This window comes from Passer domesticus, chromosome Z, assembly GCF_036417665.1.
Source record: "Passer domesticus isolate bPasDom1 chromosome Z, bPasDom1.hap1, whole genome shotgun sequence".
NCBI lineage: Eukaryota > Metazoa > Chordata > Aves > Passeriformes > Passeridae > Passer > Passer domesticus.
The window spans coordinates 2426965-2444526 of record NC_087512.1 but is presented as its reverse complement, the minus strand read 5'-3'; the positions used below and the strand labels follow the sequence as shown (position 1 = coordinate 2444526).

The 17562-nt window shown below is 40.3% G+C and overlaps 1 protein-coding gene across 2 annotated transcripts in view; it reads right to left on the bottom strand.

Moving 5' to 3' along the window:
- Nucleotides 1–3015: 3015 nt before the first annotated feature.
- The window catches only part of ST8SIA5 (ST8 alpha-N-acetyl-neuraminide alpha-2,8-sialyltransferase 5), a 74356-nt gene continuing 59809 nt past the window's right edge, over nt 3016–17562 (bottom strand). For both annotated transcript variants that reach the window (XM_064403246.1, XM_064403247.1), the window contains 4 exons: nt 15675–15819; nt 13344–13456; nt 9759–9851; nt 3016–8600 (listed from right to left, as the gene is read on the bottom strand). In XM_064403246.1, the coding sequence (XP_064259316.1) occupies nt 8138–8600; nt 9759–9851; nt 13344–13456; nt 15675–15819 (814 nt within the window). In that variant the 3' untranslated portion in view covers nt 3016–8137. The remainder of the gene's footprint in view (nt 8601–9758; nt 9852–13343; nt 13457–15674; nt 15820–17562) is intronic.

The window sequence follows — 17562 nt, the reverse complement described above, 5'->3', positions numbered from 1 at the left end:
ATGGGTTAAAATGTTTATTCTTCTAGCCAGACTCATAGGGATGATGAAAAGATGACTAAAAGATGTAGAGTGAGAAAACAACTAAGTGATAAAATTACCTGGCTGCTAGAACTTCACCACCCAGGAGTAGATTTGGGTTAGCGGTGTTAGGGGAAAAAAAAGAAAGAAAAAGAAAAAGAAAAAAGAAAAACAGAAAAAGAAAAAGAAAAAGAGAAAAAGAAAGAAAAAGAGAAAGAAAAAGAGAAAGAAAAAGAGAAAGAAAAAGAGAAAGAGAAAGAAAAAGAAAAAGAAAAAGAAAAAGAAAAAGAAAAAGAAAAAGAAAAAGAAAAAGAAAAAGAAAAAGAAAAAGAAAAAGAAAAAGAAAAAGAAAAAGAAAAAGAAAAAGAAAAAGAAAAAGAAAAAGAAAAAGAAAAAGAAAAGCAGAAGATAATTAGAAATGCATAAAGCTTTCATTCTAAGAGGTGCTCCCTGCAATGCTTGTGGTAGGAGAAGGGAGGTCAGTACCTGCCCTGGCTCCATCTGACAGGGCCCACAACCCAAAAACATCTTGCTGGGCACCCTTGAGAGCTCATAAGAGCAGAAGGAACCACTTCACATCACGAGCACAGAGCTGAAGTCTGACACTCAGTACCACACAGCACTGCCAAGGCCAAAAACACAAGCTGTCAATACCAGTCTGAGGGAATACCAGCAGAAGGGCCATTTATTATTTCCCGTTTCTTCTGCTCTTTTCCTAAGTGCCCACTTCTGGGCACTGTCAGACTGTGGTGAAACATCTCTGTAATTCACTACAGCTTTTTATGGAGGCTTTCTCAGAGCCAAGGCTGCAAATGCCACTGAGGAAAATGACGGATGCTGCAGGCTTTAGGAAATTAACCATTCTTTGATTGCTTGCTTAGCCGAGCAATTTGCAGTGTGATAGACAGAAATTATATCATCCAGTGTCAATTTGTCTATTCATTTTTCCCTCTCCACATGCTTCCTCTCCTTGATTGAATAATCACTAACAATAATCACAAGCATCTGGGGGAAGGAAGTACATCCATCAGTTTTAATGTCAGCAAGAATGAGGGCTGATTCTCCAGCATTCACCACAACTCTGCATCTTCAAAGTCATTTACATTTTCCTTATACCAGCACTAATACCCAGATTGTATTATTTCTGTTACATACTCCCATTTCAGTTTATAATCTAGGAACAATAGAATGGCAATTGGGAAAATACCCAGTTTCAAAAAATAGATGGTTGTTTCATCTGCTATCATGCATTACTACAAATATTTTTACATCTATATTCTAATTCTGTGAGAATACTGATGGATGTGTAAGGTTGAAAGACCGAGGCTGAATAAGACAGACCAGATCCAAAGAAGATGATTTTGTATGAAGGATGAAGACAGAAAGGACAGAGCTGTTAGGAAGGTGTAAGTAGGCAAATCCCAGGGATTGCAGAGGCTTTTCAAAGGCTGTCTGTGCACAATTTGCTACTTCCAGTAATAAATTACCTTACTGTGTCTAGATATTTTGTAGACAACAGTCCATAACATATACTGAATATTCAGTGATCAAAACATCAAATTCTCAGTTTGTATGGTTGCATAACTCTAAATATACTTTTATATATGTCTATAAATGATGCTATATCATCATATAATTCCACAGTGTCATTCTCTAGTTTTGTGAACCAATTTCTACCAGCTGAGCTTCCAACTCCTCCTGTTCAGGGACACAGAACAGCAGAAAATACAAAATCAGTTTGAAGGCACAATAAGAGGCACAAAAATTGCCTTTCCCAGAAAACTGTTAAAGTGGTTTGTTTATTCAATAGAATTAAATCATCTTTCAAACACAATGACACAGACAAAAAAAAAAACCAAAAAAACCCAAAAAACCCAAAAAAAACAAACCCAAAAACCCCTGATTACTGTTCTAGTTATGGCTTACAGCAATTGATAGGCTTTCTATCACAACCATAGTACAGCTACAGAAACAATAATAAGCCAAAATTACAAGGTGTAAGGTTGACAAAATAAAGGTCAGCCAAATGACACAAGAGATTAACATCATCATAAAACCAACATGACTCTGCATGGATTTCTCCACCCTCACTGCCACTGCCTTACAGAAACAACAAACATTAAACAGATTATTTTTGTCATAGCCAAAGCTTCCTTACAATGAAGACACAAAGTTTCGCTCCAGTATGTCCAAAATAAGTATTTGTTTCCCACCAGGTGAAAATCAGGGATATACTCAACAGGCAGCAGTTGCTCAGTTCAATTTACATGGGCTCAATGCAGAGGATTGATCAGGAATCTCATGGCTGACAGCCCAGAAATGAAGCAAAAGTCACCAGATTTTTGTCCTGCCCCAGACAGAGAAGGGATTTTTCTCTCTTTCCTCATCTTTAAGGGAACAGGCTTGAATGCACACATAAGTGTGTATCACTTGGCCAACACAATGTCAACAAATAGGGATTAATTCTGCCTGTTACACACTGATAGGAAGGCAATAATCAGAGTGTTCACAAGCTGTATGGAGCACTGGAGATACTTCAGTGTCTTGGTCCATCAGACAGTTTCAGGTACAACAAACATCTCGAGAACCAGCCAACGCAGTGTCTGATTTTTCTGGCTTATTTTGTCACTGTTTTACAAGCTAACACATTTTACAGTGATTAGTACAGTCAAAAATGTACACCAACTTACCCGAAGATCAAACACTGAGAACATCTATGGCTTCTAAATAGAAAGTCAGACACATTGGTAACATATTTACATCTTTCAATCCTTGAAGCGCTGAGGCAGATTTGTCTTTCTTCAAGCTTCCCACTGTGGCCCAGCCCCTCATTTCTGATGTTTCTTGGATGCTCAGAGCTGTGGGGAGCATTGGAGGTGCTGACAGCCTGGCACCCAGGCTCCCTCAACCTAACGCTTCTTGTACATTTGGATTTCCCTTAAGTTTATTTTTAAAAGCACTTAAGTACAATTTCAACTTTGAATAGAATCAGTTTTGTTTTTTTTTTAATTTTTATTTTTAATACCATGCAGACAACACAGGATGCCAAGCAGGCTCACCCACATTAGACAGGATGATAACAAGACACAAAATTATAATAATCTGGGAGGGTTTTTTTGAGAGATGCAGGTTGTTGGCTTGGCTTACAAGCACTGACATAAGGCCTGAATTATTTTTCTGCTGAACCTAAATGTGAATGTTGTGGTGGCTTCAAAGGTAGTGGGCTGCATCCTGCCTTCAACACATTCATATCACTGACAAATTCCATGCTGGTATTTTAAAGCAAGCAGAAAAAACCCTCTTTTCCTGAGGCCTGTGGTTCACATACACACTGCCAAATGTGGGTACAGAGGGCTCATGTATGATTTACACTACCACGATGAAATGCTTTGCATAGATGAGTTTGAAAATATGAATTGATGAAATCTGGAAGGGAGAGTGACAGTCACAACACTTCTGCTTCCAGAGGAGCTTGTTCTTTACTCACACCATTAAAAGCATGGTATTGCTGCTGCACTGTATCTAAAGCATATTAAAAAGTGTATCTGAAATCAAGGTAGGGGGAAAAAAGAGGCTGCTCGTTTTGCCCAGGATCAAGGGCCATTTCTGGGGCACACAAAATTTCCACACGCTTCACTGGGTTTTGTAAAGGCCCTAAGCATAAATACTGACTTCTTTATTCCTGCAACTCAGCTCACTCCAGAATTTCCCAGGGAACCTGGCCCTTTAGGGATTGCCAGATTTTGCTGTTTCCTTTTTCCCTATACTTGTAAAGGCTCCAAGGCTCTCTGCACACTCAGACGCGAGTGGGGTCAGGAAAAAGGCCCATTTCAGAGCATTTCACATTCACTACCCAAGCACACAAGCAGACAAGCCATATGGCCTCAGGAGATCAAAAAGGACAGATTCCCTGCCTCTCCACCTCAGTTTCCCTCACAGGCAAAGCAGAGATTGCTCCTCGCTGCCAGGGAGGGCTGAGCACGGGCAGCTCACCCACGCAGCTGCGTCACCACCAGCGCTCCTGCCTCCAAGGCTTGAGCAGCCCTTCCACTGATTCACCAAACACCCACAGAGGGGACTATTCTTGGAGCTGATTTCCTTCTGTCTACTACATCTGGCCATCCCGAGTCACCCTTAATTCATCATCAGCTGAGCCTGCAAGAGGGTGGACTTTTCAAGGGCTGGAGGAGCCACCCCTGATTGCTGCAAGCTGTGAAATTTAATCTGTTTCTGTCGTGTTATTCCACAGCACTAAAGGCTCTGGAGCAGTGCTGTGCTTGCAGTCTCCTGTATTCCCTCCACATTGTTTCTCAAGGAGACCACAGACCTGCTCAGCATGGTCCCTCTCTTCCTTGAGATAGCAGCAGAAGGAGCTGTCATGGCATGGTTCTCCCTTTTGCAATTCATGAGCTGGCTTTGACAACTCTGTTGCAATCACAGGAAATATGCTAAAATATTATAATGGCCCAATCGCCATTGAAGCCATTCTGTCCAACAGCAAAGTTGGATTTCATGAATCAAAAGCAATCAGCTAAACTGTTCCAGCTAAATACTTCCTTCCCTTTGATGACAGCACTGGCAGATTCATAAGCCTCCTCTGTTGACCTGACAATGAAGTCAAAGCAATCCTAGTTATCATTTCCAACTGAACTTGCACTGCCAGTGTATGCAGATATCAGGAACTTCTTAAGGGATTCTCCTAAATAATGTGAGGAATTGGGGATTAAACCATAACATTTTCTGCCTGCCTGTCTCAGGCTTCATATCCTCAGCAGCAGAGCTGAGATTACAGCTCAAGCTCAGGATGTGGTACCAGACAGCTGACAGCCTTTGCTCATGGACAGATCAGAATTATTGGTGGGGGGATTTCTCTGGGGCCTGAAGACTTTTCTCTGGGAAAGCACAACATGCTACACACATCCTTTACTTGCAGCAGACACACCTGACAGCCACTTCTTATCACTCATATATCCTGTTGTTCAGAGGTTAAGATTGGACATATTTAGCTTAGACCTCATGAGAGAAAGGAAAACAAAACCAGCCCCAAAATCAGAAAAATGATTGATGTCAAAAGAATATTTTCTTATGCTCAGCACACAAAAGAATGATGGCAGAAACCAAGGAGCGTCCTTCTTTCTGCAAAAGCCCTTCCACATATGGAATTTCTGACAAATGCCATAGTTTTGCAATCATTTTTTGAGCAACACCTGAAAAATGAATCGGAAAGTGAACATGTTGCAACATGTATTTAATCTCAATGAGTATTTTATATATATTTCATTAATTATCTTTCTGGCTTGTGAATCACTCCTTAACTGTACACCTATGTACACCTTCACAGAAATATCTGGGCCTGTTTCTGCAGTCCCACACAAATAAAATACCCACCCACCTGAATGGGGGCTCTTTTCAGACAAATGTGGCAAGACTGGGCCTTTGGTGCATATGTGCAAGTAACCTGCACACACTTCTTAAAATCATTAAAAAAATATAGTAGCTATAGATTTATAAGCAATCAAAATCTAAACACAGTAACACTGCACTCATTACAGTGAATTTACATTGCTCATTTATATGAAGCAAACAATGGAAAGGAAATGTCTGTGACCCTGTATTTACAGATTAACTGTAAATGCAGTTTTGCTTATCCTTTTATCTGTACAAAAGGATTCCTTGCAACTAAAAAGAGGGATTTGCACTATTTCTATCAACAAATGGATGCCTCTCAAGTGCTTTCCCATCTTTTTTGAAGTGCCTTTTGCAACGCATCAGACTCCTTTCAGTTGATTTTGTTCACTTCCATCACCATAGTAAAGAAAAATCTCTTACTAAAGAAGGTAACCTTAGCAGAGCAGCAGCAGCAAAGCAAACCTGAAGCCACTACTAGTCCCAAACTCAGGCAGAATAAGGAGTAAGGGCTCTGAGCACCAGCTTCAGTGTCATTACTGTTATCATAAAACTTAATGCACAGCGAGACGGCCAACCTGCAGTGTCACATTGCTCTCTAAATAGCACTTTCATCACAGCACTTCATTGTCAAAGCCCTTTGCACACAAATTTACAGAACACAGCAAAGACAAAGATCTCTTTTGCATATTGAGTCAAGGAAACCATTTCACCTGCAGGTTGATGGGGGTGCTGCCTATTTCACAGGTAGACAATACGAGGGGGTGCTCAATAACACACAGTGTAACTCTAAGACCTAAAACACATCACCACAAATAATATATTAAGCTTAAGCACTGGTCCTTCACCTGCCCCTGACTGATGTTTCCCAGGTGACTTCTGACACCTTTGCCAAGGATATGGGTTGCTTCTAAGGCAATCAAACCTCAGGAGTGTAGTGTAAATAAAATGCACTCTCACATACCATCCAGGTCACTGCTGGCCAGCAGGGACTTTTGAAATGGTGACCAATGTGCTTTCACTTTCTTTGTGATCATTTTATCTGTAGTGTGAGCAACTTGCACAGCTCTCAGCATAGCACAGACGCTTTTAAAAGAAGCTTTGTGCATTCATGCATTACAAAGTCAAAATCCAAGTCCATATTTGGATTTAAACCCTCTCCCCCCCAGCCCCCAGCAAAAAAAAAAAAAGTCCTCATACGGAACTCTAAACTTCAAATCCTTGATCAAAGATCTTGTAATCTACACAAGACAAGACAAGGCAACAGCCCAAGTGCTTCAGACTAGGAACTTAGACAGGGAAACTCTGTTCATTTAACTATGCCAGCACAGCTGGAACAGCAACCCTCACCTCCTGTGTATGCAGTCATACCAGTATGAAAGGGCATATGCCAGCAGCCTACTACCACAAAATAAACTCAAGCAACTTGTGGCATCTCTTCTGCTTCAAGATTTTGTCAACTGTAGCAGGTGGAAAATTAGGCTTGGCATATCTGACAGAGCTACACTGATGACATTTAAAGAATACACCACCAGCCCTTTTACTATCCTAATAACATTCTCAATATACAAAAACACCACATTAAGACATTTGACATCTCAAGATGCATAATTTTAAAATAAGCATCATAATCTAAGCCACAAAATAACTTCTCTGAATTTTAATTTCATTTCCTGACATTAACATATTACAGATACCTGAAAGTGTTAACTCAACCTGCACAACAATGAATCAACACTCAGATACCTTTTACAAAGTCTCTAATAAAAATCAACAAGGAAATTGGTTTTTTCTATCTTATGGTGAACCAAAAAATCAACTTGTAAAATATAACTACGTAATCCCCTTGCTCTTCATCTCAAGAAAACCTTGTGAAGGAGCTTGTTTCTTCAGCAAGAACTCCAATGTGATGCTGAGATGGTGGCTGTAGGAGGAAGTGCACTCATTGCCATGTGTTAGCCAGAAGGAAAGCATCACAGACAAGGAGGAAGGAAGCACAATCAGCAGAGGAGAACAGAAATGCAAGGCGCAAGAAGGAAGAAAAAACAATCTCTAAAAGGATATCACAATATGATTCACACAGTTACCTGTTGCTGTGAATGGGAGTTCAACATTCTGTTCTATCCTGGTTGAAAAAATTCATAAAGTGATTTTGTTTATTCCTAGCACATCTATCTGCTATTTTTGATCAACACTTTGTGACATTACAGAACAAAGATTTTATGTTATATATCCCCATTAAGCTATAATGCTAAAGAGTATTTTCAAAAATCTAAAGGCCAGAGAACAGAGTGTTCAATAACATCTGGCAATACCCCAAGGTACTCAATTCAGAATCCTATGTAAAGTCATATAATCTATGCTAAAATTCTCCACCTCTGTTTTTCCTCAAAAGTTTGGTGCTTTTCTCCATAGTGAAATGATAAATATATGAATGTGCTGTATTTATCCCTAAATGTATTGTAAATGTGCTTCTTATCTGACTTGCTTTCCAGGACAGCGTGTACCCTGGGGCAGAGGAGTTTTGCTTCTCCTACACTGTTACGGACCCAACTCTGCTAGCAGGAAAGATGCTGGTGTCCTAGATCTTATGGGATGCAATGCCTTGAGGAAATTTATATCAAACAATTATTGCATAATCTCGGGGTGTAACAAAACCTCCTACACCTTACACAGGCCATCGAGCTCCTGCCGCACTCTCGCCGTGTCCCTGTCAGCTGCAGGTCCCCGTGTGAACCCGCAGGATCCCCTTGCTGTGCATGTGGAGGAAATTGAATATCTCCGAGGGCATCGCGTGGAAGCCGGGGCGAGGCTTGACGTTGTCGTAGTAGTGGTGAGTTATAAAAATCCCTGAGGGGTTCATGGGGAAGGCCCAGAAGCCGAAGAGGTGCACCTCCTCGCAGAGCTCCAGGGCCGCAGTCACCAGGATCAGCCCGGTGCTGACCCGCTTGGCCCGCACGCCCTGGCCGAGCCAGTAGCGCGAGACGTTGATGAGATACTGGGGGTGGAAGTAATAAACTGCCTGCTGGGACTCGAAGTCGTCCAGGACGTACTTGACGCGGATGGACACGTCCGTGTTGCGTGTGTTGTAGAAGGCCGGCAGCAGCACGGAGGCGTTCTCGTACACCTGCAGCACGTCGTAGAAGGGCTTCCTCCACTTCTCCAGCTTGTGGAATCTGACGGGGAGAGGGTGTGGTGAGTGGTGGTCAGCCCGTTCCCAGCAAGACACACCCAATGGGCTTTTATCGAAACATTTCTGATGCAGGGATAATTGAGGTGATGCTTCCCGTTGATGGCTTCCCGTTATCAACAGGAATATACTTAGATTTGTAGCTACAGCATCAGCATGAAATGAAGGGTAAAAATTACATACTTCTAAAAAAGTAAAAAAAAACAACCCCAACTTCTAAAAGTATTAATTTTTATTATTTAATTTAATTATTTTTATTTAATTAATTTTTTATTTAATTAATTCATTCACGTATTTTTATTTATTATTTTTTCGAAACAGTTTTTAATATTTTTTAAAATTTAATTTAAAAATTAAAAAGTTCATAATAACTTCATAATAACCTTGTGGCCATTTCTGATCCTGTCTCACTTCTCATGGTATTATTAGAAGTACGTAATTTTTCCCAAGGTGTGTGGTGCACTGTGCAGTGCAGAGATGTATAAAAAAGAGGCCAACACCAAAGCTAGCAGGTATTTAAAATGTCTAACTGTAACATTTTTAAAAGAAATCCAAAGTTAAAGAAATTATTTTATGTTGCTTGAGAAAAGAAACACATCCCCCCATTGAGAAAGGAAAGCAGTAATGAGCGTCATGGTCCCAAAAATGTCACAATGTAAGCATTAGGGCATTAACAAATTTAAAATAAAAATCACCTAGTCAATCCTGTCTACAGTAAAGTTTCACTGACATTTCTTTTAAACATGCTACAATGTGTGTTACTTTATTTACTTGATGATCTTAATTTTCCAATGTTAATGACTCTGATTCTATGACTTTAACATTTTGGGTGGGATCCAGTTTCTTTCACCCTGAATGTTTCTCAGATGTTTGAATGGGACTTGCATGCAGAGAAGGGCAAGGATGGCTCTGTTGTTTTAATTTAATTTTAGCTCATTGCCTTTCCATTTTCTATCATCAAAGTGCAGGTTTAAGTGTTTAACACATTTCTACAACTTGTTACTTATTTGATTCAGAATGAAATGTATGATTCATAGTGATGGCATAAAGTAGGATTTGGGAAAAAATTGTGTTAAACAGAATTATGTTGAAGGTAGATTTGGAAAATCAAGATAAATGAAAATACAGAAAAAACAGAAATAACCTCTCAGTGATAATACTGGGATTGACCGTCACGACGTCTGTCTTCACGCCAACGTCCATGAAGTATTTCTCAGATATAGGAGGCAAATTGCATCTATAAAAAAGAGAAATTAGTAAGAAAGTTTAAATATTTCTTTCACCTTTTCAGGACTAGAAAATAAAATTTATTTAAGCATTTCTGCCAAGCAACAAATCTAGAAACAGAGTGAGCATTTAAAATTGTATCAAAACATTTGATATTGCCCAAACTGTGCAATAATCTAACAAGTTCTTGAGGGCTGTGTGAAGACCTCTCTTGCTCCCTCACCTGTGAGAGATCACCCCTCTTTGCAGGTGTAGCCAATGCTCATTTTGCCTCCTTAATAGCAATTTACCTATTTACTCTGGCAGTTTAGGATGCAAAGAGGATTGAAGCTCCAAGGCCAATCAGCCTATAAAATCAAAGGCTTGCTGAGCAGCAGCTGAGATGAATTCAATAATTAATAAACTATATCTAAAACATTGCCTTTAAGATGCTTCGGTTTATACCCAGGAGAATTTAGGGGAAATGTTCCACAAGAGAGAAATCAATCCAGACCTAATTAATCCCAAACTATTTGCTTCACTTCCTTTTCCATTTTTAAGCATCTCCCAACGCGGTGTAATAGCAGCAATTCTGACTCTGCAAGTTCACCACAGGACACCAAAGTTATTGGAAGCAAACTTGTGAGATTTGCAAGCCTTCACTTTGCCCTGCCTCCATTCACCTTGGCCTTGTCCCAGATACATCATCTCACAAAATTTAGAGCATCCCTCAGGAGATGCTGAAGTTACTGAAATGCACACTCACAAGCTATCACACTCTATTTCCTTCCAAAGGAAATCCAGCTGAAAAAAAACCTTCAGCATGTGTTTTCAGGGATAAAACGTGTGGCCTGGCGACTGGTTTTGCATTCATTTTAAGCTAGAGTTAGGCACTGAGTGACACTGAAAGCTTTTTAAAGTGACCTGCAAGCCTCAATTAAAACCATCACTGTTCAGACCCCCCACATCTCAGAAATACTGCAGTGCCTAATTCTCAAAGTTGTCCATGTTTCTGAAGAACCGGGCTGAGCAAAAACTGTGGTGGCATTTAGGGTAAGAGATGCTTACTGTTTTCACAATACCACAGTTCAGCTGACAGGATAATTTCTCAGTCAAAGAGAGAGGACAGTTTGGGGAGCAGAAGAATGCACAAAATTCCTTCAAAGTCCTAACACTCAAAAAGTTCACATCCACCTTACAGATAGCCCATCTTTATCTGATCAGGGAATTGGTTTTGGCTACCCTTTTTATAGATAATACCATTTCTAGTGCTTTCTTCTGCTGGGTCATGCAACTCAAGTCCTTGGGCACTCCCAGTACCACCAAGCACTGGGCACTGTGCTTATTAGATGATATTTGAGGAGGGTTTTCAAATAATCACCTTCAGTGTTTCCGAATAGGAAATTCACACGAGGATTAAGAGTGACTGAATTTTTTGAAGGTGATAATGCCTTATAAAAATGGTCCCATCTGCACAAACTGTACTTTTGTCACAAGACTCCAAAAAATCCCCACCAAGAGAGCAGTCCCATCTCTAAATTCACCCGGTGTTCCACCACAGAGCTCTGCTCTGGCCAGTAGATGGAGACAGACAATAACTACTAGTAAATACAATCCTGGTGTGTATCTTATATATCCTATTGTACTACAACTAACTGCTTTCAGAATTTACTTCACAGAACAATCCTGGCTGCATGCTGCTGGCCACAAGAAAAGATTTCCCCAAGTGTCCTGAAGGTGTTGTTGAATGTAATCAGGGCTCCATAAACAGCTTGTGAAATGTTTTAAATAATTTCACTGCTGGCCAAGATGATGATTCCTGATAGTTTAGTGGAGTGGTGACTGGAAAGCAGATGTGTTCAAACCTGACCTTGAACACAAGCTTTACTTTAAAACTGACCTTGAGTTTTAAAACACTGTCACATCTTTTTTGCATAATCCACAATTTGGAGATAGTGAACCAGGGGTTTCTTTGGCACGAATATATTTATTCATATTCCAGTTCTGTAGACTAAACCTTTATTTAATTGTTACAGTACAAAACACAACCCAGTTTCTAAGTTCTGTAATAATCTCCTCTTTTTTTCACCTGTTTTGGTACCATTCAAGGAAGCGTAGCAATGGTAAAACAGGACCTCTACTAAAAGTCTTTAAACATAAATGAGATTTCCCAGACATATTTCAGCTTCTGCTTAAAAGCTTGCCATCTCCATGTGTCACATGGGCTGCTCCTTTCATCCATGCTTATGGTTGTGATCCAACACAACAGCGGGGAATCTACAGTAATTATTTAATGCATATGGAGTACACTAAGCTTTTATTAAAGAAGTTATGTGAAGCCTGGACTTTCTCACAGACTTTTTTTTTTCATTGAAAACTAAGATAACAGTTTTCTATAAAGTTGGAATAAGAGGAAGACACAGGGGTCTGAAAAGAATGAATCCTGAATATAGGACCTGTACAATTTTCTCATATGATATAAAATTAAATTAAGACTCCACTGAACCAAAATCTGATCTAATTTTTGCTGGTGTGAAGTCAGAGAAATTAATTGTTTTACATGTGGTTATTCTAAACTGACAGTAATATACCCAAGATCAGAAAATAGGCCAACTGAAATAAAGAGATTTTTCTTTTCTAGAGAACAAGTCATGAATCTGTGAGCTAGTGGTCATATGCCATGACCCAGGCAAAGAGCTTAACAGGATTTAGAGGGGGATTAGTCATGCATATGAATAACAAAAAAAAAAAATCTTTCTCATATATATTAAGGATTATAAAACTGCTGCTAGACTCTCTTATCAGGGACACTCATCGTGGGACATCCCAGTTTATGCAAAACCTGGATAATTCCACATATAGTGAGGAGCAGTGAAGACACTTAATCTTTAAAGTTATTTTGGTGACTCTGGAGGCCCTGGATTGATTATTGATTACAGTAAATCCTGTTATTGAACACCTGAGCTCTACACCAGTCCAGAAACACACTTCTGAGGCACATCAGCTGTGAGCAATTAACTTCTGACCAAGCTGCTTGTCACTCAATAGAGGCTCAGATCTGCCTCAGAAAATATGCTCAGGTTCATAGGACACTGCTTATAGGGTAATATCCACAGAAAGATAAATCCACAACCTCAGTGGCAGGGGATATCCTGAAAGAGAGCAACAGTCTTAGCCAATAAGTCAGTGATTAACCCCACTGAGTTAGGGATAAATAATTCCTCAAAGCTTAATTTAAAAAAACATTATAAAGTAAGATGCTTTGGAGTTTTTAGTTTTTTGAGGGTTTTATATTGTTTTTTGGAGTTTTTGGTTGGTTTTTTGTTTGGTTGGTTGGTTTTTTGGGGTTTTTTTCCTTGTTGTTTTGGGGTTTTTTTGAAATGCAGCTTTTTGTGCAAGAAGCAGGCATGACACAGCCAATTTAGCAAATGTCATGTTTCCATGTGAGAGAGAACAGCTTTGCAATATTCTGTTTGGCATTAGAAAAGGCAGGAAAAGAGGCAAATGGAGCCGTGGTGGTTACCGAAACACGAAGTCTGCACTGTCAATCTCCCGGCCACATCTGCTGTTCTTCAGAATTCCTCCATTCCCAACCACTGCACACCTCTTAAACTGGGAGCGGTGGTACGGCATGTCCTGCAACAGCACGGCAAGGAAACAGTTAAAGACCCCAAAACATGGAGGCAACAAGCCTCTTTTTCACTTTTTCCTTTTTTTTTCCTCTGCAACTGCACCTTGATGCCTCATTCATAGGATGCTGACTGTTTCTGGGGTGCAATATTCCCTCTACACAAAGTGATGGGATGTTTTGCTGTGCAATTACAGATGGAACAGGCAACAAACTCAAATGGAAAAAAAAAAAAACCAAACCAATAAACTGTTCTTTTTTCCCAGGTTCAATAACATAAGGAGTAATTTTAGACATTTGCTTTCCCCTTTGATTTCCACGTGAGGACACAAGCCATGAATTAGTGTAGCTCAGGCACTGTTTTCTGAGCTGCCTGCAAACTGCTGGCTCCTCAGGCTCTGGTGTCCTGCTTTTGGGAAGTCTCCAGGGCAGCCAGTAAAGCCCAAGAAATCTGTCAGACAGCACATCACAGAAAGCAGCCCCAATTTTACTGCTGACCAACTCTAATTGCACTAATAGTATTAATGATTATTAATTAGCATTTGCACTACCAGCACCGCCTTTGGTCAGGCACCTTTATGAATTTGTGGATGATGAATCTTCCTGTAATATTTGGGCAAAATCCTGCCTTCACACACAGAGATGCAGCTGCTGTTGAAGCCAGAGAGTGAAAATCACATCCTGAGAACAAACTGGGCTGTTAGGGTGAGAGGGCTGTGACGAAGAACTGAGCCATGCTACACCTTATGAATATGTAGGGATGTGCTTACATAAGCATGAGAGTGCTCGTTTTTGGTACATACATATTTTATCAATAACCTCATGCTGCAAACTACAGAGGGATGCAAGAGTGGCTTGACATTTCTGGGTGATTATTCCCAGGATCTTTCCACGGCATCCATAAGCCATGAGGCAAAAAGGGCATGCAATTACACCTGCCTGAGAAAAGCAGCAGCTGTCTGACAGAGAGGAAATATGGAGCTGTCTGTGCTTTATGCAGTGATTTCTTAACACACAGTCCCTTGGCAGCGCTGGAAGGGAAATCAGAAGCCAGGTGTCCAAGCTTAGCACAAGGCTCTTGCCCCTACAGCATTGCTTCTGCATTTTCAGCCCTTTATTTCCTACATGTACTAGGCTGCAGCCCTGCTCATATGCAGAGGGTGGCCTTGGTCACTGCCCAGTGACTCCCCAAAGGCATTTTGGCATGTAATGATGCCTTCACAGCGCCCTGATCATACCTGGACAAACAGCACAGCTAGGACAAACCTAGCAGATCTCAGGTGTTCAGACTTTCCTGCACTCATCAGCCTGATCAGGCAGGGTTTTGAGGATAACTTAGATGCAGCCATTCTTTGCACGTCTCCAGTTGCCAAAGTGCTTTCCTGGATCCCAGCCTTTCCCTGCTTCTGCCCCAGCTCCCCATGTGCACATTCAGGTAACAACACTTCCCTTCCTCTCACCAGTGCTCACAAAGCCAAAGGATTAGAAGTGGCTGGACCCTGAAGGACAGGTTCAATGGCACAAATCTAAATACCTAACCAGAACATAAGTCTGGCTTTTCAAAAGGGATCAATTTCAGCCACTCCCTCCAAGTATGCTGCTGTAAATTGAAGGGGTGTGCCTCGTGGTAAATCTGCAGCCACATCAGCCCATTCCTGCTCATCAGTCACTATGTGCAGAGGGAATTGCCCACTGATTATAACCTTGAATACCCCTGGAGGTCAAGTGTTATTTGCTGGAAAGGCTTTGAATAATCATTATGATGAATACATTTAAAAATTATGAAGCCCGTTCACAGATAATCTGAAAATGGAAATAAGTATAAAAATAGTCATTGTGAATATTAATTATAAAACAATCATGCCAAAAAGAAAAGCAGATCTACCCTCAAATGTTGGATTTATTATATGTGAATATTATACTTTGTAAAAGTTCTGATAAATCAGTGTCTCTTTTATTTAGCTTTCTTATTTCATTATCCACTTTGTTCCTAAGCCAGCAATATTCTGCAGGAAATTACATATATATATATGGATGGATGTGTATGTATATATTTTGCAGACGACACCAGAAAACAGAATAATCATCTAAAATATTGTATCAAAAATAAAAATTTTCAAAGTATAAGCAGTGAATTTTGTCAAACAAGTGCTAAATGCTTGGCTACAGAATAGTGCCTCATACATCAAGTACAGTGAAGCTGATCCTGCAAATGGGCAGAGGTACCTTTGGAAACATTTTGAAGATTTCTTGGTTGATATGAAAGATTCCACTTGTGTCCACTTCATATTTCAGTTTAGTTCCCAAGGGAGTATTTTTCTGGGTGGTGAACAGAAAGGATGGGGCGTTGCAACACCTTGACAGAGTAGACCTGTGAAAAGAAAAGGAAATAAGATCAAGGAGATGATGGCATGACACAGGATTTGCAATTGCTGTTACTCCCAACAAGGTATTTTTTCACCAAAAAGAAATTTTTTTAGCCCTAGGATGGGTAAAATGGTGGTTTGCTGAATTTTCATTCAGAAAACTTCAGATTTGGTGAATTTTCTTTGATTGAAAATACTGGCAAAACAAAAAGAAAAGAGAGTAAATTAGATACCTACACTTGTCTCTTCTAGGCTGTGGGAAATTCATCTGCAAATTCTGCCCTGCTGTAGCCCCAAAGATGAGTTTCTGCCTCCCATATCCTGGCAAAACCACATTAGTGAATTAGTCCCTCTCTACTTTAGAGACCTTCAACGTTTTATGAGATACATACTCATACTCATCCTGCCCAGTGGCAGGAAATGTAGGGGTTCAAGAGACCCTCTGGAGATGTGGAAATGTGGCAGGGCAGTATTTAAACACAGCAATACCCAAAGACACACTGTCCCACTTGACAGACTGCTGTGGAGCACAGCACACTTTGACTACAATAAAAAAAAACCTTCAAAGATTTTAGTTTTGCCCTTGGCCTTGCACATGTGTGCATCAGGAAGGTGATGTGGCCCCAGCAGATTGGTGCCAGGCAAACTGGTCATGCCTAAAACTCAAAAATCTCAGACAAATGACCAAAATTTTCTTTGTCCTTGGGAAAAAAAATGAATAAATTCCAGTACAAATAAGAACTGCATAAAATCCCAAACATGAGATTCAGAGTAAAAGAGAAAAAACATTCAGATCTCATCCCTTTGCCATGTTTCACGTGAAATGCAAATGGGAAAAGCAACTTTGTGAATAAGATGCCCTTTCCCACCTCCCATCCTGCCCTGGATGCTTTTCTTCTCTTGCTGGTGGCATTGAAAGCCCTGACTTCTGCTCACTCTTATTCCAGGGATGGTTTATTTCTCAGTCAATGTGTTTGATACCTTTAGTGAAAAATACATGTCGTGGCAAATGCACAAGCATGAAGACAAGGCCAGATGGCTCTCAAATAACCCAGATTAAATGCCTTGCCTCTGGGGTGTGTGGCCTCATATTCTAAGTTGGAAGAATAAGCCTGTCTTCTTTATGGGCTTTATTACAAGCACCAGAAAGCAAATAGAGAATTATGCAAACATTTCAGTGATGTCCAATTACTCTCATATACTTGACTCATGCAGGATGGCACAAAATGACCGTCAGATCAAGGCAGCAAATGAGACTGAAAAAGTCAATGAATAATGTTTAACAGCAAAAATAATTACAAGCAGATAGCGGAATTGAATTGTTATAGTTGGGATATGAGAAAAACCTCTTCACTGGCTGCTCCTTAAGGAATTGAAAGAGATGTTTTTCCTTAACATCCAGCTGGTTTTCCAGAGGCACAGTCTTTTTTGTGGATGCCTGATATCTGATGGAAGAAGACTCTCAAGGAAACTGCTTTCCTTTGTCTCTACATACAAACTTTATTGTGGCTTTTGCCCTTCATCCCTCTCTGCTGCTCAAGTAGCTGCCATTTAAATCTGCTGGATTCTCCCCATCTCACATGATGGGACTGGACTGGCAAAGTTCAAAATCCCGCAGCTCAGAGGATTACATGTTTCATCCTTCTCCTAAACATCCTCCAAACTCAGAGACCTTGGTTTGCTTTTAAGGGACAGCGGCTTCCCCACAAACTCACACACTGATGTCTCTCCCCTACAGGCTTTAGACA